This window comes from Alnus glutinosa, chromosome 10, assembly GCF_958979055.1.
Source record: "Alnus glutinosa chromosome 10, dhAlnGlut1.1, whole genome shotgun sequence".
Taxonomy (NCBI): Eukaryota; Viridiplantae; Streptophyta; class Magnoliopsida; order Fagales; family Betulaceae; genus Alnus; species Alnus glutinosa.
This window is the reverse complement of record NC_084895.1, coordinates 6102023-6127808: the sequence shown is the minus strand read 5'-3', so window position 1 is coordinate 6127808 and position 25786 is coordinate 6102023. Positions and strand designations below refer to the sequence as shown.

Here is a 25786-nt window from a genome sequence, read left to right as displayed (position 1 = left end):
TATGTGTGATAATATATATATTTTTTTATAAGCATTTTTTAACCTATAATAAAAAGTACAATGAAAATATGTTTAAATTCTAAAACTAAGTTATAATGAAGAATCCAAACCATAAGGCCGGATTATGAAATAGTTAATATAATAGCTGACTTCCTCTTTAGTTGTGCATAGAATTGTGACATGTGACACTGAACCGTGCATATGTTTATTGATCCCATAATTTTTAAAATTGAACCGTGTGTGCATTACTATTTAGTTAAATTGTGTGTTTTAGCTGGAATTGATGTGGGGCTTGTTTGGCAAAGACCTGTACAGAACAGAATAGTGGGTTGTTAATTTTGGAATTAGTAAAAGGTGATGATGAGATATAAAAGTTTTAAAAAATGTATAAAAAAGTGAAAAAGTTTTGGATTGTAGTGAATAAAAAATTATTGATGTGATATAAAAAGTAAAAAAGTGGGAATGTTTTGATGTTGGTTGGTATTAAAAAATATAAAAAAGTAAAAAAATAATTATATATACAGTACCCCCGCTATTCGGTATTGTACCGTCCGTTAACAAAACGCTGACCTAAACAATCATTTAACGTGAAATAAAAAAATAAAAATAAAAATAAAAATAAATTTAACGGGCGTAGGTTTTGATTAAAAAATAAAATAAAAAAAATCAACGTTATCTTCTTCCCCACCCACCGTCTCACTCTTCTCACAGATCTTTCACTTCTAACTTTCACAGCTCTTCTGTTGTTTTTCTCTTCTCCGCTATTCTCTCTTCCTTCTTCTTCTGTTTTCCTTTTCTTTCTCTAACGCACGTTCTCTCTCTTTGGTTTTCGTATTTCTCTAGTTTTTTTTTTTGGCTTTGCTACACAATTGAAAGGGGGCAATTTTTTACGCTGATTTGGGTTTTCGGTGTGCATATTCTTCTCCTCTCTCTCTTCGAGTAGGTTTTTTTTTCCCTTTTCTCTCTCTCACTCTCAGAAGAATATCTTGGAAGATTTTGATAAAATGTATCGTGAAAAGAAAATAGGCGGAAAAGCGGGTATGTGCCGATTTGCTCCGCAGATTTCTCATGGTTCAGAAGCGCAGAACCGAGGCCTACACCAAGCTGAAAAGGTTCGTCTTGATTGGAAGTCTTGATTTTTATTTTTCTGTTGTTTGTTGTCTGAGAACAAAGTATGTTTTTCCACGTTTTTCTGTTTTTCTTTATTTTTCAATTTTCTATAAAATTTTCTTGATTTGTTTGTTTGTTTGTTTTCTGTTTTCATTGGATGAATTCTGAGTTAAAGCGACAGTAAAATTTTGATAGAGAATCTGATAGCAGATTTTCTACTTGGTACAGTTATGTATTGATTGAAGGATAATTATACCTTTAACATGATTGCTAAGTGGCAAGGGCTTTTATTATTGCTTCGGCGTTGTTCCACTGGTAGACGTGGATTGTATTTACTCTTGACAAAATGGTGGTTAGGACTTTGATTGTTACTAATTTGCTCTTCTTGATGGTGTTTGTTACAAAAAAACTTCATAAAATATGTGATATAAGCCAGTGAATGATTTGTTGAATAGTTGAGTTTGAGGGTTGCTGATTTTCTGAGTTTGGTGGGGATAAATTCACCAAAAATCTTTCTTCAGTATCTCTACATTTTTCTTGTTAGTTATTACCATAAAAAATGATTTGAGATCATATAGAGTTCTATAAAAAAAAAAAAAAAAGGCATGAATGCCGATTTGCTGTAGATCAGAGAACCAAGTAAATCTATGATTACTGTCATTTGGTTGAAACCACTTTTGGTGAGAAGGATTGTCATCTATTCTCTGTTACCTTGGATTTTACATTTGTTAAAAGACAATTATGCATTATTTTACAGCTTTACATGCAATTTAGTATGACATGGGCAATGAATGGTTTGTTGGATATTTGAGTTCAAGAAGGTTCTTAATTCATTCCTGTACCTGTCGCTGAGCTCAATTCTATCGATTGCATGTGGGTCTTTGGAAGACTATGTTTCTGGTGAGTGAAAACTTCGGTTTTGTTTGGTTGGTGAGAAATTGGAAGAAATAGAAAGAAAAATGAGGTCCTTTTCTTTTGGTGGGTTTGATATAGTAGTTGTTATAGGATTTGTCAATATATTTGAATTAACAAAGTAATCCTTTTGCATGGTTGCTCATAAAGGAAAGAGAACGAAAGCAATGTTTTGAATTGTATGTTGATGTTGTTTGATTTCAAATATGTCAAAAATTAGGGCAATGTGTGTGTATATATATGTGCTGTGAGAACTTTTTGGTTTCTACATTATGAATTGGGGTTGTTTTAATAATGATGTGAGAGATATGCTTTGTATTGCCCAAATGGTTTGAAATTGAGTATATTGCTTGGAATTATAAGATTGTAGTTTATTTTCCTACAAAGAAACTTTTCTCATCTTTTTGCCTTTTCCCTTCATGCTGTAACAGCTGTAAAAGAAGCGGTCATGGATATTTTATCATGGAATGGAACCCTCTCATCAAGTTATTTTCGTCTTGCTGCTTGTGCTTTTATGGAGAAATGGAAAAGCGTTCTGTCAGCTTTCCCTCTGTGGTCATGGGTAACTTGTCCAAAACAACCTTGGGTTGCTTCTCATGATGTTAGTGTTGTCAACTGTTATCTTAACCTTCCTCTGTTGCAATCTGTTCATTTTCAACACTTGATGTTATTTTACTTCTCTTATTTGTTTCTCTCTCTTATAGGTGGAAGGATACTTATCATTGGAGAACATAATTCTCAAGTCAGTTGAGGTTTGTCCTTGATGTTATAATGATCCAGCACTAACTATTTAATTTTTCAATTGATCTTAGCATTATTGTAGTTGTTATGCACAGGATGAACATGATGAACTAAGTTGCCCTCAGAAAGAAGAGGCAAGTTGCTTTGAGAAAGAGGAACCCATTGATGTTGCCACCTTAGTATGTCTTTTAACTGATATCCTAGTTTCCGATTCCTTTGTTTGATATCAATCTTGAAGTGTATCGAAGTACACATAGATATCGCTCATTAAAGGTGCATGTTTTTCTATAACCCGTTGATTCTTTTCTCTTTTACTACATTGATCAGATCTTGCGCTTTTTGCAAGGTCCAGAGGAATTGCAGCAAAGTACCTTACTATGATCTCCATATAATATATAGTGCTTCATACAGAGTTCCAGTACTATTTTTCCATGCTTACTACAGTGGTATGTTCATCTCTGTTTAATCAGATCAAAAACGGAATGTAGGGTATATATGTACACACACACACACACACACACAAAAATACATAGATACAGACACAACGGCATGATATATTTACATATATGTGTATGTATTCATGACGCGCACACAAATGACAGATGCTTGCTGGGTTTCTGTTGAACATATCCTTGTACACAGAGAACTTTTTCCACAAACAAGCACCATCATAAATTTGGTCATTAGTACAACATAACATGTATGGTAATAGGATTTTTTTGTGTTTTATTTCTTGTTTTCATCAACATAATGTGTTCATCATCATAAATTTGGTCATAACATGTATCGTAATAGGATTTTGTTGTGTTATATTTATTGTTTTCTTCAACATATGGTAATATTTTTCTCTTTTTAAGAAACATGGTACAATTTGTTTTAACTCGATATACTTCTATAAATGATTGAAATGCATGCATAGTAGTTAGATTGGCCAGATTCGTTATTTCAATCAATGTATTTTCTGGTGGTTATTTGCAACTTTATGATGTGTTCACTGTTTGGTTCTGTATTCTTGGTTGATCCTTAATGAGCTTTCAGTGAATGCTTTAAAATTACTATTTCTTAGATCTGCTCTTGGAAGTATATTTCTTTCATCTCTGGATTTTCCTGGTTTGTTGCATTTTAGATTGTATGCCTTTAGGAGAACCTGTTTTATGCTCCTCTGAACTCAGATGTCTTCCTTTTCTGATAAGTTTTGTTTTTTTTTATACTTGAAAGGAAAAAAGAAATGTGGCTACAGAATGATGCAGGACATCATTGAATTAATTGTTTCTAAGGTTGTCTTGCTGAGAAGATGTTGATAATTGAGTGGCGAAGGTTAGAAAAGAGTAATAGAATCTTAGGTGGGATATAAAGAGGAAAAATAATCATATTTTTGTTCGGGATCGATTATGAGAGAAAAAATAGATTATATTTCTCAGAATTGCAGCATGAAAGAAGGAAAGAACTGCTGAGAACATCAACAAGAAAGAGAATTAAGAAGGAAGATCAGATAGGAAGAGACAAAGGAGGGAAGGGATTCCAAACTAAAAATCAAACAACTCAACATTAAATTCATTGAATCACTGCCAAAAGAGTTCAAGTAACATCCTTTTATAGGCACCATTACTTAAGGAAATACTCGCACATTTCATCGAAAAGTAAGTAGAACAGCTCATTAGCTCATTATATATTTGAAATATAACTTCCAACAAAGCACTGATGTTGTTCAAGTATAGATGGAGAACTTTTGGGGTTTAATGAAATATAAAAAGACCTTCCTGCTCACTCTGCAAAAGCATTGTTGGATTCAAAATGGATGTTCATAACCCAGGAGGTATGTTTTTATTTCAATTTTCTCTTAATTTGGTTTTCTTTTTGGGTTTCTGTTATGATTATTATGATCACAAGTGATGGTAATATATGTGCTGTTTATAATCTGGATTAAGATAGACAAATATAGGTGTTTCCTTCCGTACAAATAGGAGTGTACGGGTCAGTTTGGATAAGATTTGGGATAAATCTGAAACTGAACCAAATTTGGTTGGTTTCTAAATGAAACTGGAATCTATTTGATCATCAAGAAAAGCCAAAGACAAATTAAACCGAAACAAGCTTGGGTTAGATTAGTTTTAATCTTTAGTTTTGGGGCCCTACCATGTTCTTGTTTTTTTCCCCAGTTTTTGGGAGGGGTTTGAAGGGTGGTGGCAATGGCCATGGCAGTGGTAGTCATGATGAAGGCCATGAACATTGGTGGCGAACTTGTGAAGGTCATGGTGGGGATTTTCTCATATTTATGGAAGGAAAGAGTGGAGACAGCGAAAATAGAAAAAAGAGTCCTGATGATGGAGTTCTGGTCCTGATGAGGATACGTTGCAAATGGATGAGTTTGTAGGAGTCGACACCCTAGAATGAAGGGGATGAGTGTGAGGACATTTTATAAGGTGAAATAACTGCTAATGAATCTAAGGCTTCTGATATGGTATTTTTAAAATCCCGAAATTCAACTGAAATGATTTGTTTACTATATCTGAACTAAATTAAACCATGAAAACAAAAAAGAACTGAACTGCTTGGTTTGGTTGGGTTGGGTTTCTGAACCCCTGATCGAGAATGAGCAAATGAGTTTACCTCTTGTTTTCGGCTATTAGGAAGCAACACTATATTGACTCATAACAAATCTCATGGTTTTTGTCTATAGATAGGGTGGAATACTATCATTGAGCTTGGCTTTGATGCTAATTGTTGCAGATAGCATCAACCTTGAGAATTTTTTATCCTGTTTATGGTGCTTCTGTTTATCTTAGATTATGTGCATCTAGTTCCATAGAATCTCCCATTTCTCAGATAAGATCCCTGATATTCTGAGGAATCAGGACAAGTCTTCTAGTCGTTCTACATCAACTTAGTTGTTCGTGCTGCTATGCTTTGTATATGAAATCAGCAGTGAAACCAAACTATTGTAGTATATCTTCTTTTAAGTAAGGTTCTTTGCAATTTAATTATGTTTAATGGATCATTAGACTGTGAGGCACCTGCTTAGCTTTTGTATGCAAAGCAGATGTTGATGAAGCATCGGTTGTAAACTTGTGAGAGCTTTATGTTTCACGAAGAATTTACTGTTTATGCCTTTGGTGTTGACTTAAATGCTGTGACAAAACTTTGAAAACTTTAACTTGTCAATTTAGGAGCATCCATACTTGAACAGGCCATGGTTTAAATTACATCCATGTGGGACCAGTGAGTGGATGAAGCTGCTTTTTCATGCTGATGTTTCGGTGCCTAAAAATGGAGTGGCAATTGAACTCTCTGTGGTGTCATGGCTCTCAGTCGTTGGGCAAGTGGTTGGTCTTAGAATCCCTCTTAAAATGCTTGAATCAGCTATAATATTGAATTGTTGATGACTTTCCTTTGATAATATCTGCACATTATATGGAAGTATGGGGGCTTGCTTTTGTTGACAATCCTATATATCCTCTTTTATTATTCTATATGTATTTAGCTGCCCAATCGTTTAATTACCAGCCTAAAAGGTGTTTTAGGTATATCATTTTGTTCTACATTCTACTATATATAAAAACATACTGGAAATTAAACCCTTTTTAGGATGAAAATAGGAAAGGTTTTATTCAGAACATCTTTGTAAATGCATTCCCCGAGTGTTGCAAATTTACCAGTATTAGGTATATATATGTGTTTTGAGTCCAACGCCAAAGTTCTTTATTTTTATATATTGTTAAGGGGAGTTGATAATCTTAAGCAAATTCACCACCAATGTTGAAGTACCCCTCTTTACCTTTCCTTTTTCTTCTTTCTAGTACATAGTATTGGAGAATTGGAGAAGAAGAAAAAGTAAATGACTTTTTCGTCAAGTTCACCGACTATTCTTTTGAATCGATTGTAATACACTTATAAAAAAAAAATACGTAGTATGATCTGTTGGATTGGGTCTTATCTCAGGATAGTTTTGGATTACAGCCTAGTGAATCAAATCACGAACCTCATACACCACCCACCTTGCGGCCGCCATCCTCCATTGATGCCACCTCAACACCTTTATCTCTGCTGCCAGCCTCACGCTGTCATCATCCTTCATTGTTCACGCTGTCATCATCCTTCATTGTTAATGTAAAGTGCTATTGGCTTTGACTAATTACATGTCTGTAACTTTGGCAAAGATTTTTAAATAATGTTACATCTTTTGCCTTTATCTTATTGGGAGTGCCCGTCAACCCCTGGATGAGGTTTTTGTTAAAAAAATAATAATAAATAAAAAAATAAAAAATAAAAAATAAAAAATCAAGAGTTGATGTTGGATAAGGGTGTAGCATGTGGTATTCGGCTAGATTTTTTTTTTTTTCCTATAATCTTCTTAGTTCCAAATTTTTTTGCACTTTCTTTCCCAACATTATTTTACTAATTTCCTTTTTTCTTAGTGATGGGAACTTTTTAAATATATATATATATATATATATATATATATATTTTTTTTTTTAAAAAAAAGTCAGGTTATAAAACTTTCGAATGATTCTATGGTTCTAACCATGTAACAGAAAGCATTCATATCAAAATAATTAAACATCTACGTGACCACCACTTTAGAAATGCTATTGAAGCAGTTTTCCAGACTGTTAGATAGTGAAATCATATGGGGCCAATTTCTTCTAAAGGAGAATTTTGTATGATCAAAGATAGTTTAAGAGGCAATCCATCACCAAAAGTCACCACTTTCAGCCTAAAAGGGTCGGCTCCATTTCAAGTCATTTCATTGTTGATAATTTATTTTGTTTTATCCAATGATTTACATGATGCTATGTAGTGTATATATTGTTACGTCATTTAAAATTACTGTTAAATAAAACAAAATAAAATCTTGATTGTAAAATAGCGTTTAATGGAGCGGATCTTTGTCCACTTTGAGCAGCTTTAGCCACATTTTAAATGAGAGTAATGTTAGAAATTGCATTTCTATTCCATAACTATCTCATAATGTTAACGTATCAAATAATAATAATAATTCAAGAGTTTGTTCAAATCGTCATGTCAACATTGTATGATAAGCTGTAATTTATAGAATTAATTTCTCATTAAATAATAGATACATAAATTCTGTATTACGTCCATTACCCTTTGCTAGAGAAATCAAAATTCTCTATGATTTTTCCAAGAACCTGCACAAAAAATCCAGTTTGGTGGAGCACATCTCTTCTAGTTTTATTCAAATCGAATGCCAATTTGTGTTTTATCTCATTTCCCAGTAATCAAAATGGAGCTTTAAGGTACAATTAATAATAGAAAAGCCATGCAAATTAATAAGTAATTTAATTCGTCCTAATCAAGAAGTATACAAAAGGGTTGAGGAGAAGATGGAGATAATAAAACTACGTAATACATGCAGGAAATTAAGTTTCATAATAGCTGGATACTTCAATCTTATCAAATGCCTAGGACTTAGACTCAAGTCTAGTACACCAATGTGTCCAAACATCTTGATAGTTTATAGGTCTGAGTTATATAGAGTCATAGTTAAGAGATTGAAGTACGAATTGGATGTTAGTTTGTGAAATAGAGTGTAATTTAAGTTATAAATGAGGCTTTTAAAAAAAAAATCAATTATATATAAATTAAAGCGCAGTCATAAATTATGCACATATTTTGTGTTAGATATATGTATGAATGTTTAAAACTTGAATAGACAGCATATCAATGCACAATGATTTATCACTGTACGCATTATTAATTTAAAATAGTAATGTGAATTCACACACATATCATGGTAGAGAGTACAAAGAAAAATCATTTGTCAATTTTGTCCAAGGAGAGAAACAACATTTGTCAAAGTAATTTGTCAAAGAAAAATTCAGTACGTGACATCTGTGTATGTTATATAGAATCTCATAATAATCTAAAGCGATAAAGCATGAATGCCCTTAAACTTCCTACCCTTTGCTTTGTGTTCTGCATGATATCTCTCATAACCCGGAGGGCAGAGGCTGTATAAGTATCAAATGTTGTGTAAAGAGAAAACAGATACAACTAACATATGCTTATTACTTGTAGTTGTTACTTGTAGGTATAATTCTTCATAATTTGAGAAGGATTCTCTCTATTTCATATTAAATTTTACATATTTAATAGTTTATATATTGTTACATGATGAATATCCAATGATTGATTTTAAAAAGAATTTGTTAGAGTTATACAAAAATTATACAGAAGTTGTAAACATATCATATCTCTTTTCGAATATAATATGATGTGGTTGGTATCATATCTTTTCAAATATTATATGGGAAGGTCTTTTGTATTTACTTGCACTTCAAGTAGAAGAAAATAATAACTATATATATATATATATATATTACCAATGGATAACTAAAACGTGCATGCATCACTTTTTCAAATACTCAAAGAGACCAATTCTTACTTTTTGCTGCTAATGGAAATGGTCATAGAGAGCGGATGAAATAATTGTAGTTTGTATTGACTGGAGCTAATTCTTACTTTTTGCTGCTAATGGAAATGGTCATAGAGAGTGGTTGAAATAATTGTAGTCTGTATTGACCGGAGCTAATTCTTACTTTTTGCTGCTAATGGAAATGGTCATAGAGAGTGGTTGAAATAATTGTAGTCTATATTGACCGGAGCTAATTCTTACTTTTTGCTGCTAATGGAAATGGTCATAGATAGTGGTTGAAATAATTGTAGTCTGTATTGACCGGAGTTAATTCTTACTTTTTGCTGCTAATGGAAATGGTCATAGAGAGTGGTTGAAATAATTGTAGTCTGTATTGACCGGAGCTAAAGCTGGCTTAATTGACGGCTTCCAAATGTTGTATTTCTTTAAAAAAAAAACAAAGCATATCTCCATTTTTGTTATCCTAAATGGATCAATAAAATCGGAGTAATCTTTTTCACATTTTCCAGCAAGTTCCAATGGCTGTTTGTTTGGCGGCCCACATTTTTTGCACCTTGCTAATCACCGGAGCTTATACTAATACCATATAAAGAAAGCGTCAGAGGAAAGGTTGTCTTTCCTCTCTTTGACAGGCAGCAATTTGGATTGAGATTTGATGCAATGCTTCTTATTTGAACTGTACATTTTAAATTAACGGCCCATATAACAATGATAAGTAAATGAATAAATAATAGTTAAAAAATAAAAAACAAAGAATAAAGAAAGGGTGGCTCCTAGTGAGGGGGTGGATATTGGTGTGGTTCGGAGGTGACCGAATCAACCCCTTGGGCAAAGGGCGATTTGGCCACCTTAATTGCAAGAGTAATGCTCTATACCATCCCCTTTTATCTCTTTAAAGCCTATGTGTTATGGTCGTCCAAATAAAATAATAATAATAATAATAATAAGCAATTTCCATAATGAAATACCCACCCTAGTCTAGAGTTACAAAGATTTTTTACCCTCCACGTCCTTCAACTTCATTGTTTTTAACCCTATTATCCCTTTCGGATTTAGCTTACTTCCATTTTTCTATGTCAAACAAGCTTTAGGACCAGATACGTATCCATATTAGTATTACAATGCTAATCAAGTTTGAAGATTAACTAGTTTAATTTACTGGTTAATTTAATCTTCAAAAAACTTGGCTAAAGTTCGTTGTTGGGTAGTTAAGCTATTTCAAATCATGCGCCCAATTTAATAATACCTTCTTCAGAGAAAGGTAATGTTAAGAAAACTTGACTATGTACACAACAGTGACAACACGACAGCACGTACGTAAGAGCCCTCAAAATATTTATTTATTTGTTCATAAATTTAGAAAAGAAAACTACTTTTATTTTTCTATCCAAATATGTACACTTCACGATAGTTTTCATTATATTTCCATATACAAATTAAATATTAGTTTTTTTACAAAATATAAATTCCTTACTTATTCTCACATTTTTTACAAAATCCAAACACAATCTCCCATGAAAGGCAAAGAGATGAGAAATGAGAGTTGATAAAGAAATATTTTGTATTAAAATAAAGATTAAATACCTTTGACCCCATGTAGTTTAACAACTTTAGTTTTTTTCTACCTAGGTTTTATTTTGTATCATATATGATACCTCGCTTATGGCTAAAAAGGGAGATGATAACTCCTTCTATCTTCCATTCAAAAATTGGGGAAAGTCCACGTCAATATCACTAAAAAATAGACATGTGTCCATATGGCTCATTATTTTATTTTATTTTAATTTTTTTTTAAAATAGAAAATTATAAGAAAAAACTAAAAAACTAAAAACAGTAAAAAAATTGAATAAAAAAAAAACTTTGAAAAAAAAGAGGGGTGGCTTGGGTCACCCTTTGGGCAAAATGCCCTTGGGCCAAATAAGGGTGGCTCGGCCACTCCCATTTAGCTTGGGGGTGGTTTCAACCATCCCCTACGACCAACCCTACAAGGACAAAAAGAAAAAATAACAAAATAAAAAAATAATTAATCTTTGAGTTTGACACTCAAGGATGGCCGAACAACCCCCATTTGCCATGAGGGTGGTTCGGCTAAGCCCAAATAGACCGTAGGAGGTGGCCAAAACCAACTCCAATCTAAATGGGGGTGGCAAAGGCCCTTGAGAGTGGTTTCAGCCACCCCATTTTGTTATTTGGGGGTGGCCGAAACACCCCCATGACCCGAGGGGGTTGTTCAGTCACCCTCAATTTTTTTAATATTTTTAATTTCTTTTTAATTTTTTTTTTTTCTAATGAGTCATAGGAACATATGTCTGTTTTTTATGGAATTGACGTGGACTTCCGTCAAATTTTAGAGTGAAATTGGAAGGAGGTACCATTCTTTTTTTAGTCATAAGCGACGTACCATCTACGATACAAAATGAAACCTAAGTGAAAAAAAATAAAATTGTTAAACCATAGGAGGCAAAAATATATTTAATCCTTCAAATGATGGAAGGGAAGTTGTAGGAAAGTTCATTTCATGGCATTGTAGCATACCCAATATTTAGAGAACCTATAGAGAATCTGCTCTAATTGATTTTTTTTTTTTTTTATTTTTTTTATTTTTTTTAAATTTCTCAATATTTAAAGAAGAAAAAGCAAATATAATGTAGCTATTGTAAATTATCTAAAGAAAAGATTGCATCGGCCGAAAAGATAGTTAAGCTCAAGACTTTAATTGACAAAAACGAAGGACAGACTACAGCGATTAGAAGACATTTAAGCTAAATCGAACCACCCCTAGATGAGGTAGAGCAACCACCAAGTGTTTGGAGATGTTCAGCCACCCTTATCAGATTTAGGGTTGGTTGAACCACCTCAAACACTTGGGGGGTGATCTGGCAACCCGTAAGTTTGGCTAGGACCCCCATCGTATATGATAGGTTTGTTCCCGCCTAATTTGTCGAGATAGGTGGGCTCTCAAACTCCCTCTTTTAGACCGTCTAAATTTAATATAAAATTCAAACAACTTGCCTAGAATCTTGGTTCTTGATGAAACCTTGAGAATTGCACGTTATTTGTCACATTTGTTTCAATTCTTATTGCCAATCAAATGCAAGATTGTGAAGCACTCAAGTTACAACATTTTATTGCCTTCCAAAATGTTTAGGCTTTAATCTTTGAAGACCATCAAATGTTGACTACCTGCACGGATGATCATTAAACTTGATATGAGCATCCACCAAACTGATGTCGTGGAGGAGAAATGACATTTTACGTGCAATATTAAATACACAATAATCATATCAATTTACTCATTTAATTTCGTTCTTGTTATTAGTCTTCAACCACTCATTTATTCAGTAAAATAATATCTCCCAGTCCACAAGTTTGCCCCCTCTCATCTTTCTTATTAAAGTGCCCCCACTCCCCAGTCGTGTACATCACATCTATCCTTTTGTCATTGCCCTCCTTAATCATACACTACTAACTATGGTGTTGATTGACTTATTAAAAAAAAAAAAAAAAAACTATGGTGTTGATTGGTAAATACATATCCAATATTTAGAACAAAGTAATAGATCGTTAATTTTGAAATTAATAAAAAGTAATGATGTGACATAAAATAAAAAAAAATTATATGAAAAAAGTGAAAAAGTTGTATACTGTAAGAAATTTTTTTATTTGAATAGTAATAAAAAATTATTGATATGATATAAAAAGTGAAAAAAGTGAGAATGTTTTGATGTTGACTGTTATTGAAAAATATATATAAAAAAAAAATGAAGAAAATATTGCTATGCACTACTCTGTTCTGTTCTTATCCTCGTCAAACAAGGTCTACACCTTCTGCTAGCTTGCCTCTCTTCAAGAGCATTTAAAGGCCATTCAAAAAAATAAAAAATTAATCTTAGAGTTTGGCCTTTAGGGATGGTCGAACGCATCTCATCACTCATAATTTGTTTTTTGTTTTTTTTTTTTTTTTTTTGAGTTATATAAAAAGTTGTCAAACATAATTTTTAAAAATAAAAAAAAATAGTTGAAAATAATAAGGAACCCAAACAAGCCCTATGTTACTTCCAAGTTCCAAATAAAAATAATGTAAAGAATACTTGACCATGTAAATGAGATTGTGAAGCACTCACGTTACAACATTTGATAGCCTTCCAAAATAAGAGCAAAAGATTTCTTTAGATGATGCTTTTAGAAAATAATTTCCAAAAACTGTTTTAAGAGAGAAAAAAAGAAAGAAAAGAAAAAGGAAAATCACATACTGTCAAGGTTTTCCAATGAAAAACTATTGCTGAATAATGCATTTCGAAAATTATTTTATGCTTTCTTCTTTGAAGACCATCATATATATTTTTTATGTTTTTTTTTCCTAAAAGCGGGGTTGTTGGAGATATTCAATATAATAATTATATTTATATTGAATGCTTCAAGAGCATTTAAATATAAAGAGAGGCACTTAAAATATATATATATTCTCACATACATCGCTGTCTTTGTAGGTCGGGCCATTAATGTGATAAAGACCAGACCATCAAAATTCAAAAGTTGACTATAAGATCACCTTTTAACGAATAGATCAAAGATGGTAACATTAGTCTTTTACAGATATCGTGGAGCAGTGGTATAATTAATGAGACAGAAGTGATATAATTCATGTGTCGCTGTGCTTCGGACAAAGTGGGTAGCTATAATTAATGAATAGTGGACATAACAATCAACGCTTCGTCAATCATACACTTTGGATTCCAAAAGAAATTTTTAAAACGATTCAGGAAATGCATGTGATGTGTGAAAGCAGGAAAATTTGTAAAACAAGAGAATTGAGTTACGTTGCTACGCATTCATTCAATGCCAACCCAAAATAATGACTCTCAGTCCACAAGTTTGTCTCCTCTGATCTGATCTTTCTTATTAAAGTGTTCCCAATCTCCAGTCATGTACATCATAATCTACCTTTTTGCCATTGCCCTCCTCAATCATACAGATACACTACCAACTACAGCTTGCCTCTTTTCAAGAGCATTTAAAGACACTTAAAAGAAAAAGAAAAAGAAATTGATTTCCACATACCTCGTTGTCATTGTAGGCCATTAATGTGAATTTGTCATGATTTTTAATATTTCTAATTTTTTATTATGCATAAAAAGAAGAAGATATTGTTGTGCTGATATTCAGGAATATACTAATAAAATTTGAACTTCAATGATTTGTATTGATGTGTAGTAACGTATATATAGAGAAAATAGTTACATGATCTTTTAATCAGTTAAGAAAACCTATCTAAAGTTTGAATTTCAAACATAAACCTTATCTAGCTTATCTAGAGTTTGAACAGAATTCAAACTCTCTATTTTAAATATACATAATCCTATCTATTAGTTAGGAGTCTACACTAGAGAGGAGTCTTCACTTGAACTTGAACGAGATTCTGCGGATGCTGAGGTGGCAGCAGTGATATGTTTTACAGCCCCCCTTAAGCTAATGGGGACGGAACAAACCATAAGCTTGTCACGTAGGAAAGAAAACCGAACAGAACTGAGACCTTTAGTGAAGATGTCAGCAAGCTGATCATGAGTGCAAACCGGCTGGAGAGGGAATCCCAGACTTGTCGAGCACTGGTGACACCAAAGGTGGTTGACATCACTTTCTCCGTAAGAGTGGCATTAAGCCAAGAAAGAACAAACTGATCTTTCTTAGTCCAAAGCAGAAAAGCTGTGGACAGGGTAGCAGTAGCTTTCCCTTGATCATCCAGAACGTACTTGGGAGGGCACGGTTCAGAACCATCCACGAAACCCATCAAGTCGTTTGTCTTCAAAATTGGAATCACTTGGTTAGACCACGTGATGTAGTTGGGTCCTTCCAATTTGAAGGTCATAAGCTGGCCAATATTAGGCGGAACAAATTGGACAGCAGAGTTGGAAGCCATTGACAGAGAGAAAAGAAGAAAGAAAAAGTAGCGGAAATGTAGAAAGGATCGAAAAATTCTGCGTGAGCAATTTAGAGCTCTGATACCATAATAAAATTTGAACTTCAATGATTTGTATTGATGTGTAGTAACGTATATATAGAGAAAATAGTTACATGATCTTTTGATCAGTTAAGAAAACCTATCTAAAGTTTGAATTTCAAACATAAACCTTATCTAGCTTATCTAGAGTTTGAACAGAATTCAAACTCTCTATTTTAAATATACATAATCCTATCTATTAGTTAGGAGTCTACACTAGAGAGGAGTCTTCACTTGAACTTGAACGAGATTCTGCGGATGCTGAGGTGGCAGCAGTGATATGTTTTACATATACATCAGTCTTTTACAAGTAATTTTACATGTACATTAAGTATCTATCAAGTGTCTATAAAAAAATAAGGTGGTACTTAAGAGTAATTCTATTAATATATTAAATATCCATCAAGTGTCCATTAAAAAATAAGGTAGCTTTTAAAATCACCATTGGGTGTGTAATTGATCAAATGATGATTTTAAAAGCCACCTCATTTTTGTATGGACATTTGATGGACATTTAATGTACTAATAAAATTACTAGGAATTTAAAATCACCATGGGACATGTGATTGATCAAATGATGATTTTAAAAGCTATCTCATTTTTTTATGGACACTTAATATATTATTATAATTGCTCGTCTTTTACAGATACTGTGCAGCATAATATACATTGTGTCTTTGCGCTTCGAAAATAAATGGTGTGATTAGAAAAAAATTCATTCTTAGATTATATGACAACGAAAAAGGGGGGGGGGGGGGGGGGGTGCAGATAAAAGAAAAAAAAAAAAAAAAGCTAGTAAATTAATAAAACTGTAGTTTCTATCATTTCTCAGTAAATAATAGATATAAAAATTCTTTATAGGAGACTCAAGGCAGCCTTTGCAAGAGAATTCATATGATCTTTCCAAGAACTTGCACAAAAAATCCAATTTAGTAGAGCATATCTTCTTCATTTATTTTATCCAAATTCAATGCCAATTTGTAAAAAATTTACTACAAAGCAATTTGTAGGAAATTTTTGTCTCTCTCTTTCTATATAACTAAAAGTTTAAAGAAAATCAAAATTAAAAAAATTAAAATTTTTTAGTTGGGGCGGCTGCCGAACCACCTGTTTTCTTCTTGTTTTTTCTACATTTTTATTTTTAAAAAATTAAGTTTCTAATTTCTTTAACTTTTTAGTTTTATATTAATAGACTAATAGTTTTTCAAGTTTTTTTATTTTTTTTTATTTTTTTATTTTAGGTTTTAAGAGAATAAGGGTATTATAGAAATATTTCAACAAAGAGACTTTTTGACATACTTTAATAATTTGATATGTCACACTAGTGCACTTAAAAATTCATGAAGTTGTTCTCAAATTCGCAATATATATATATATCAAGGTTGTATTTTATTTTATTTTATTTTTTTTTTGGACATGTCCACACAAGAGAGGGATGGGAGGAATTCGAACTAGTGACATCCGCTTCATAAGGCGTGGTTCCCAGCCGATTGAGCTACCCCTTGAGGACATCAAGACTGTATTTTATGTCATGGTCTGCACCATCTTTGTTGTCCAACACTCCTTTAATCTGCCAGTCCTCCATTAATTGCGCACACTTTCCCATTAGTTAGTTTTTTTTTTTTTTTTTTTCAATGTGTGATAGGCACACACATCTGTTTTTTATGAGTATTGAGGTGAAATTCCGTCAATTTTTAGATTGAAATTGGAAAGAGGTACTTTTCTCTTCTTTTTTTTAGCCATAAGCGATATACCATCTATAATACAAAATGAAACCTAAGTGGAAAAAAAAATAAAATTGTTAAATCATAGGGGGGAAAATATATTTAACCCTTCAAATGATGAAGGGAAGCTATAGGGAAGCTCATTTGGTACCATTGTAGCATACCCAATATTTAAAGAACCTATATAGAGCATCAGTTCTAAGTTTTTTTTTTTTTTTTTTTTTTTTTTTTTTTTTTTTTCCTTATATTTAAAGAAGAAAAAGCAAATATAATGTAGCTATTGTAAATTATCTAAAGGAAAGATTGTAGCGGTTGAAAAGATATTTAAGCTAAAGATTTTAATTTCTAACTTTTTAAAGAGCTCTTTTTGTTTTTGTCTCTAGACTAGTTGATTTGAAGATGGCATATAGATCCAACTAAAGATAATGTAAAGAAAACTTGACCAATAAGACTACAACACATAAATGACAGACTACAACGACTAGAAGACATTTAACCTAAAGACTCTAGAGCTCATTTGGATTTGCAATTTTTTTGTATTGTTTTTAAATTGTGAATACCGAGAAAAAAATGATTTGAAATTATGTATGGATGATTTAGAAAATAGAAAGAAAAAAAATTAAAATTGGGAATATATGCTTGGCAAGGTGAATTAAATTGAATCTAATTGGGAAAAGTAAAACTAAATCTGAAAAAAGAAAAAGAAAAGAACAGAATAAAAAAATTGGAAAGGGGTTTCGAACCACCTCTAGGGGAAGCAGAGCAACCGCCAAGTGTTTGGAAGTGTTCAGTCACACCTGTCATATTCAGGAGTGGTTAAGCTACCCCAAACACTTGGGGGTGATTTGGCCACCCCTAAGTCTGGCTAGGATAGTCCCATTGTATATGATAGGTCTGCACCCGACCACCTAATTTATCGAGATAGGTGGGCTTTCCAACGCCCTCTTTCGAACTATCTAAATTTAATATAAAATTCGAACAATTTGCATAGAATCTTGATTCCTTGATGGAACCTTGAGAATTGCACGTTATTTGTTTCAATTCTTATTGCCAATCAAATGCAAGATTGTGAAGCACTAAAGTTACAACATTTGATAGCCTTCCAAAATGTTTATGCTTTAATCTTTGAAGACCATCAAATGTTGACTACCTGCACCGATGATCATTAAACTTGATATGAACATCCACCAAACTGATGTCGTGGAGGAGAAATGACATTTTATGTGCAATCTTGAAAGTATATCTGGAATGCGATTAAATCCACAATAATCATATCATTTAGTCATTTAATTTCATTCTTGTTATTAGTCTAGATCTTCAGCCACTCATTATTTATTCAGTAAAGTCAAAGTGCAAGCTTCGTAGCAAGTCTGCTAGTCATCCAATCCAGTGGACAACATTCATCCAACAACAACAAAGGTGATGGCGAAATATCCTACGGTAAGATTGCCGTGAGTCACGTTTGCATGCATAATTAGTCCGAACCTTCACCATTCCAGTCCTTATTTCTGGGTCATCACTCACACTTTCTCTGTCTATATATCTTTTTCATTAAGGTGTCCGAGTCATGGACATAACAATCAACCCCTCGTCATTGCCCTTGTCAATATATATCATACACTTTGGATTCCAAAAGAAATTTCCAAGACGATTCAGGGAATGCATGTGAAAGCAGGAAAATTTGCAGTTCGATAGGATTGGAAAAGGCAAGACAATTGAATTACGTTGCTACGCATTCATTCAACGTCAACCCAAAATAATGACTCCCAGTCCACAAGTTTGCCCCCTCTCATCTTTCTTATTGAAGTGTCCCCACTCCCCAGTCATGTACATCACAATCTACCCTTTTGCCATTGCCCTCCTCAGTCATACACCACTAACTACAGCTTCAGCTTTCCTTTGTTCAAAGCATTTAAAGGCACTTTAAAAAAAATTTAAAAAAATTGATTCCCACATACCTCGTTGTCTTTGTAGGCCATTAATTAATGTGAATTTGTCATCATTTTTAATATTTCTATTATGCATAAAAAAATGGATATTATTGAGCTGATATTCAGAAATATACATTAGTCTTTTACAGTTACTCTTCAGCAGAATATACTTTGTGTCGGTGTGCTTAGAAAATAAATGGTGTGACTGGAAACAAATTCATTCTTAGATTGAAAAGGAAAAAGAGGCAGATAAAAAAAAATAAAAATAATAAATATAACTGTAGTTTCTTAATTCGAAGCTGAAGTCACAACATTGATTACAAAATTAATAATTTCTAGGACTAGTACAAGATCATTGCAACATATATAGTAATTATTACATACTCCAAGTTTACATATAATTATTCTGATTCAAGAATCACTTTCAACTCATTGTTTAGACGTTTTGTAGGCATATTTTCTCTAGTTTTTATGGGGCCTGCAGAGGCAAAGGGATTAGGAGGCATAGTTAATTTATCTCCTTCTCCTTCTAACATTTGAACCACATTTTTAATAGAAGGACGATCTATTGGGTGCCATTGGATGCACCAGAGTCCTACAATTGCAAGTTTCTTTGCAATTTTAGCATCTCCATCATCCTCAACAAAGATTCGTATGTCTTCTTTTTGTTCCAAGAGATTGTAGATCCATTCTGGAAAGTAGACTTGGCTAGTGTTCTCAAGTGTAACGTCGACATTTTTCCTCCCTCCAACTATTTCAAGCAACAATATTCCAAAGCTATAAACATCTGCTTTTGCAGACACATTTCCAAAATTTCTAGAGAACACTTCAGGTGCAATGTAACCCACAGTCCCCCTAGCTGTGGTCATGGAAACTGCACTTTGATCATTTGAACACAACTTGGCAAGACCAAAATCAGAAATTTTTGGATTGAAGTTCTGGTCTAGCAAAACATTGTGAGGCTTGATATCAAAATGGAGGATTCGTTGGTCGCATCCTTGGTGAAGATATTCAATTCCTTTTGCTACACCATAAGCAATATCTTGCAGCTTATCCCAATTAAGAATAAGGTTCTTGGCGGCCGTTGAAGATATAAACTTGTCTAGTGAATCATTTGGTAAGAACTCATAAACTAGAGCTCTTCTAAATCCATCAGCACAGAAGCCAACCAAGCGAACCACATTAACATGATGGATCTTAGCCATTGTTCCTACTTCATTTATGAATTCGTCCCCATTTCCCATGGAAGTGTTCAGGATCTTCACCGCAACATAAATTTCGTTAGAAAGCTTTCCTTTGAACACTGTTCCATATGCTTCTTCACCTAACTTCTCAGCAAATTGATTTGTAATCCTTTTAACATTGGCGTACGAGTATCTTGTAGGTCTGAAATTTCTGTAATCTTCCAAAAACTTTTCGATCTTCGCTCGATGTTCTTTTTCTACTTTATCATAAGTATAGAAACAATAGAGAGCAAAGACCGAGAGCAATATCATAAATGGACCTAAGATGAGACCTGCATTATAAACATTCATGAATCAATAACTTTATCCTCCACAATTATAAGAATAATTACAAATTAATATTAAATACATATAGGACTCACCAGCAATCTTTAACTTCAATATTAATACACCTGCAAAGATTTAACACAATCCGCTTCTCATTATTGTAAATTTCAAAATATAAATAATTAAGTAGAAAGTTTGAAATGAATTGGATAGATATAATACCTTTAGTATGTGTAGAAATGCACTGAATTCCTGATCCACTGCTAATACATCTCTTACCTCTGTTCTTTTCACAGTGTCTGCAGTCTGGAGTGGACCAATTCAATTGGACAAATTTATCGGGATGGAATATTATGGCATCTGGAATTGATAGAAGACTATACATCTTTGTACAAGATATGAGGGACGCCGTGATGGAAGTCGCAGGATAAACTTGGTAGGTTGAGCCACTACGACAAGAGATCAGAGGGTACTCCATTTCTTCTGATCTTGGGGAACAATTGAATAAGGCATAGTCGGAAAGGTCATTATAAGGGTCATGTACTTTGAATCGGAAAGGAGAGGAATTAGACAAATTGAGCCACCGAAGCTGCTGCCTTGGGAAGCAATGATGTGGATCATATAACTGAATTATCTGAGATTTGTAGTCAATCTGTTTGACAAAGAGCTTCACTGAAATTGGCAGCTCGAGCACCGTTAGATTCGTATCAGTGCAGGAGAGATTAAACCCAGAATATTCACAGTCGTCTGACTGGTTGTTAAGTCGGAAGGGAAATCGGATGCTTGGGCCATGGCCTCCACAACGTGTTTCAGCACACATATTTTGGCCATCTCCAAGGTCTATGACGAAAGCCACAAACAAGAACAAGTATGAGATTACCATTTCTATGCAAATATCCATCAGCAATGGTTCTCGATCAGCCTCTTAAATACTTCATAAAAAGCCTATTTTTCAATATATGACGTAGGTGCTTACGCCTTACATTATTTATTTACTTTTTCTATATATTGGCTTTAATTGCTGTGGAATATGTGAAATCTCTCTCTCTCTCTCTCTCTCTCTCTCCAGATCTCCATGGCAAGAGGAATGGGACTGACGGCCCTTATTGTTGTTCTTGTCCTAGTTCAGCAAACTTGCAATACTACTGCAGAGGATCACTGTCCTCCTTCTTCCTGCGGCTCCATCCTTAACATAAGCTATCCGTTTCGATTAACGAGCGATCCCAAAAACTGCGGCGATCAAAGGTATAATCTTTCATGTGAGAACAACAAAACACTAGTGTTACACTTATATGATGGAAGATATTACGTACGACAAATTAATTACACCGACTACTCAATCAGAGTTGTAGACCCAGGTATTGGACTCAACGCTAATGAGTACTACTCCTTCATCCCTCGTTATTCTCTAGAATATAATAATTTCAGTTCTGGGAATCCATATCAAGCATATTATCCTATGGCAATGTATTTCGTGAAATGTGAAAAGCGAGTGAATTCTCGGTATCATATAAACATTTCTGCTTGCATTGAGGATGGAGTGAATTTTAGTTCCAAGAGGTATACGTATGCTCTATTCGGGTATTATCTTGCTGCAGTGAAGTTGGGGGACTTGTGCCAGGTAGAGCAAATATCTTTCACGTCCAGGCTAAATCGTTATTATTATGATAATGATCGAGACTCAAGAAATATTTCCTGTACAAACTTCTACAGTGAATTGCTACAGGGTTTTGACCTTTCCTGGTCCCGAGATGGTGCGTATATAAAAGAATGCATGCAAAAAAAAGACTTTCAATTTCTAATTAAATTTTGATTCTTACATGTTTACTATTGAATTTCTGTTTCTTTCTTTTCTTATGGCTAACGAGCCTAACCATTCATGCTTCTAAACGCTAACGTTATTCTTCTCTTAGGCAAACGAGGAATCCTTGAGATGATATACATAAGTAAGTTTTCTATCATGAGAATTCAATACGATCTAATTCTAAGATACCTCAATTAAGTCTAGAGGTTTATAGAGCTATTTATATTTATAGACTTTTAAAATTATTCAAATCACCTTTTTGATTAATTGATAAATTTATTTATTTATTTATTTTCATGTTGTAGTGATTGTGTTCATATTAGAAGTACCAGCGGGCTACGGTCAGAACCTATATCTATCTTTTTTCTTTTCTTTTCTTTTTCTTATTTTTTTTTTTTTCTTATTCCTTGCAATGTGATGTTTACATAGAAATAAATACGACAAATACTGATCAGTTTGTCATTCTTTTGTTTGTCAATACAGTATTATATATTTTAGATCAACTACAACGACGACTAGGACTACCACCACTACCACCAGTAGAACTATATGGGCTATTTGGCAGAGGTGAGGCTTCAATCTTAAAAATTTATTTGCAGGATAAATTCCCTATGGGCAATTTGGTAATTAAATTTAGTATAGAATGAAACAACCACATAGAAATGGAATATCGATTGTCCTCGATGATGAAGCAAGAGGTTTATTAATTAATTTTTTTTTTTTTTTTCATACTTCTTGCAGAAAATTTACATACTCCTCCAATCAATTTACTGACGTACATGACCCTGGACTACGGTAAGAATAATCTTCTCTCCTCTGATCTTCTTCTTCTTCTTTTTTTTTTAGCAGATCATTCTATACACTGTTAAGCATGAATTAATTAACATGTGGCCAAAATGAAAATATGAATTATTACCTGAAAAAGATAACAAGTATTGTCCTTCGTTACTAGGATCTATACTAAAATAAATATATATTTACAGCAATGCAACAACATGTTGACTTACAATCCATGCTTTGGTGATGTTCTTCCATAGGGCTAGTACTCCAACCAGCAAAAATGATACTGGGGACTCCATTTGTAATTGCATTCTTGATATATAAATGGCGTAGGAGGCATTTATCCATGTACAATGCTATTGAAGAATTTCTACAAAGTCACAATAACCTCAGGCCAATAAGGTACTCTTATTCCGAAATTAGGAAGATTACCAAAAGTTTCAAGGAGAAATTGGGTGAAGGAGGTTATGGCACTGTATTTAAAGGAACACTTCAAAGTGGTCGTCTTGTGGCTATAAAGATGTTAGGTAAGTCCAAAGCTAACGGACAAGATTTTATAAGTGAAGTTGCAACCATTGGAAGGATTCACCATGTTAATGTAGTGCAACTTATTGGTTTTTGCGTTGAAGGATCGAAACGGGCTCTTGTATATGAGTTCATGCCTAATGGTTCCCTAAATAAACACATATTTTTGCCAGAAGTATGCACGCTCCTAAGCTATGATCAAATGTATGATATAGCTCTAGGAGTGGCTCGTGGGATTGAATATTTACATCAAGGATGTGAGATGCAAATTTTACATTTTGATATCAAGCCTCACAACATTCTTCTTGATGAAAATTTTACTCCCAAGGTTTCTGACTTTGGACTAGCAAAATTATATCCAACAAATGACAGCATTGTTTCTTTGACTGCTGCAAGAGGGACATTAGGATACATGGCTCCTGAGTTGTTCTACAAAAATATTGGAGGCGTCTCATACAAAGCTGATGTTTATAGTTTTGGAATGTTATTGATGGAAATGGCCGGTAGAAGAAAGAACGTAAATACAGTTGCAGAACACTCAAGCCAAATATACTTCCCTACTTGGGTTTATGACCAATTGCAAAATGGAAACGACGTAGAAATATTGGAAGAAGCCACAGAAGAGGAAAAGAAAATAGGGAAGAAGATGATCATTGTTGCATTATGGTGTATACAGATGAAGCCTAATGATCGCCCTTCAATGAACAAAGTTGTTCAAATGCTTGAAGGAGAAGTTGAATGCTTACAAATGCCGTCCAAGCCTTTCCTTTCAGCACTAGACGAAACTGTAATAGGTGATGGAGAGAATTCAAATCAATCAAATGAATCAAGTCAATCATCTCAATTTTAAATGCAAATTAATTTATGTACGAGTCTTTTTGATTTATTATATCCCTGTTTAAAAAGAAAATTAGTTTTCTCATATATATTTGATAGCGCAAAGATGCTTAGTATTTCTATGTAACAAATAAGAGTTTGTTTGAATTAAGATAACTCTAGCTCCTTATTACATCAGTTTTTTTTTTTTTTTTAATGTTCAATTCTATTTTCTGATACTTGACTAATGAATTTGAGTTTGAAATTTGAGAAGATATGTTGCTATTCTTCTTCATTGTCTACCAGTGATCCTCTGCTTTGTGGATTTGGCATATTGAATTGGACCAATCCTTAGTCATTTGGAGATAATATTGTTGAGGGATCTCAATCCAAATTAAGATTTAATGTATTAGTGGAGGAGATTTGGTATATTGCCACCCCATGACACAATTATTAATTTTTTTTAATTAAATAAAAAATCACAAAACCATATAATTGGGTTGGGTCTGATTTAATATTTTCTTTTTTTAAAAAAATAAAAAATAAAAAATTGTGTCAATAATTATGTCTTTGGTGGCAAAATATCATTCTAACCAAGTCTGGACGGCTTCCAACTAGCACTCTATCTAGCTTTCTTAAGATTGTGTCTGTTTGATCCAAAATGAGTTTGCCCAAACAAAAATCAAATCTCTATGTGTCAACTAACGTGCGGGGTTTTGTGGGGACGAGACCTCGCATGACATCATTTAATGCAAATTAGATCGAACGAAAGTTGCTTCTCCACGTGTCACTTGACCTGTGATGTTAGGTGAGACTCAACATCATTTGATTGCATTTAATGCCAAATTTGATCGAATAAAAATAAATTCGATCGAATGAAATGTACATTAATTGCACAAAAAGATTCTATTTAAAGAACGAAAAATAATATTTGTTCATAGTGAACCATAGAGGGTTTTGAACTTTTTCCTTGAGTGTTAAACCAAAAGATTGAGTGTTCATGTAAGGGTTTATTATACGGAGGACTTTCAGGCAAGATTTTCAAAGAGTTTCTTCAAGGGTGAGCATTTTGAAGGCATAGCTCCTTATATAATATAGTTGTAGTAGTGTTCAAATAAATGATATAGACAATGATGTTAATATGTTAGGAGGGTTAACATGCTAGAATGAACAATTGGCTTAGAAAATGAATATCGACACTTGGACTTGTCCCCTTTCAAACTAACACACTACGGGTACTTCATTGTAAGATACATGAAGGCATGAAGCACATGTGCTAAATTTTTACATGAAACACTCAATTTAGACTAAAAAATACAAAATAATAATAATAATAATAATAATATAAAGGGTTCTTTGAGCGTTAGTCGAGCCCCCCTTAGCCACTTTTGACGATGGCCAAATCACCCAATCAACCGGGTCTGGTCAACCACCCTATCAGCCTTTCTTTTGTCTTTTTGTCTTCTTTTTTTTTCTTCTTATTTTTCTTATTTTATAATAATTTTTAAGGGTAATTTAGGCATTTCATGTAAACAA

At 33.3% G+C, this 25786-nt stretch overlaps 4 protein-coding genes and 1 long non-coding RNA gene across 9 annotated transcripts; 4 read left to right on the top strand and 1 right to left on the bottom strand.

Annotated features, from left to right (window-relative positions):
* The first annotated feature begins 1011 nt into the window (after window positions 1-1011).
* On the top strand, window positions 1012-6228 carry LOC133880720 (ubiquitin-like-conjugating enzyme ATG10). Of its 5 annotated transcripts, none has more exons than XR_009902378.1 (6): window positions 1012-1112; window positions 2454-2623; window positions 2727-2774; window positions 2846-2942; window positions 3110-3209; window positions 5931-6228. XR_009902378.1 is itself a non-coding variant. In XM_062319720.1 (6 exons), the coding sequence occupies exons 2-6, from the start codon at window positions 2471-2473 to the stop codon at window positions 5960-5962; spliced, it is 414 nt and encodes a 137-aa protein (XP_062175704.1). In that variant the 5' UTR covers window positions 1012-1112; window positions 2454-2470; the 3' UTR covers window positions 5963-6228. The 5 variants fall into 5 exon arrangements, 4 of the variants coding, with proteins under 4 accessions (XP_062175704.1, XP_062175702.1, XP_062175705.1 ...); XM_062319720.1 differs by having other exon boundaries at window positions 2727-2764; window positions 3116-3209; XM_062319718.1 differs by having other exon boundaries at window positions 2727-2764.
* Window positions 6229-19064: 12836 nt separating this feature from the next.
* Window positions 19065-21223, bottom strand: LOC133880722 (rust resistance kinase Lr10-like). The gene is made up of 2 exons (XM_062319723.1): window positions 20548-21223; window positions 19065-20330 (listed from the first exon to the last, which is right to left on the bottom strand). The coding sequence occupies exons 1-2, from the start codon at window positions 21206-21208 to the stop codon at window positions 19216-19218; spliced, it is 1776 nt and encodes a 591-aa protein (XP_062175707.1). The 5' UTR covers window positions 21209-21223; the 3' UTR covers window positions 19065-19215.
* A 177-nt stretch (window positions 21224-21400) lies between these two features.
* On the top strand, window positions 21401-22138 carry LOC133878954 (putative RING-H2 finger protein ATL21A). The gene has a single exon (XM_062317514.1). The coding sequence runs from the start codon at window positions 21401-21403 to the stop codon at window positions 22136-22138; it is 738 nt and encodes a 245-aa protein (XP_062173498.1).
* Window positions 22139-22248: 110 nt separating this feature from the next.
* On the top strand, window positions 22249-22915 carry LOC133880730 (uncharacterized). Its single transcript, XR_009902387.1, has 3 exons — window positions 22249-22470; window positions 22613-22696; window positions 22871-22915. It is a non-coding gene; the product is annotated as an uncharacterized LOC133880730 (long non-coding RNA).
* Window positions 22916-22980: 65 nt separating this feature from the next.
* Window positions 22981-24319, top strand: LOC133880714 (rust resistance kinase Lr10-like). Its single transcript, XM_062319710.1, has one exon. The coding sequence runs from the start codon at window positions 23190-23192 to the stop codon at window positions 24282-24284; it is 1095 nt and encodes a 364-aa protein (XP_062175694.1). The 5' UTR covers window positions 22981-23189; the 3' UTR covers window positions 24285-24319.
* The last annotated feature ends 1467 nt before the right edge of the window (window positions 24320-25786 follow it).

Excerpts from the sequence above, each read along its gene's own strand:
- LOC133880722 (XM_062319723.1), bottom strand. The coding sequence starts at position 21,208 with ATGGTAATCTCATACTTGTTCTTGTTTGTGGCTTTCGTCATAGACCTT. Across the intron at positions 20,331-20,547 it reads CATTTCTACACATACTAAAG|GTCTCATCTTAGGTCCATTT; the intron begins GTATTATATCTA and ends TTTATAATGCAG.
- LOC133878954 (XM_062317514.1), top strand. The coding sequence starts at position 21,401 with ATGGCAAGAGGAATGGGACTGACGGCCCTTATTGTTGTTCTTGTCCTA.
- LOC133880720 (XM_062319718.1), top strand. The coding sequence starts at position 2,471 with ATGGATATTTTATCATGGAATGGAACCCTCTCATCAAGTTATTTTCGT. Across the intron at positions 2,624-2,726 it reads CTTGGGTTGCTTCTCATGAT|GTGGAAGGATACTTATCATT; the intron begins GTTAGTGTTGTC and ends TCTCTCTTATAG. Across the intron at positions 2,943-3,109 it reads CCATTGATGTTGCCACCTTA|GTCCAGAGGAATTGCAGCAA; the intron begins GTATGTCTTTTA and ends GCTTTTTGCAAG.
- LOC133880714 (XM_062319710.1), top strand. The coding sequence starts at position 23,190 with ATGATACTGGGGACTCCATTTGTAATTGCATTCTTGATATATAAATGG.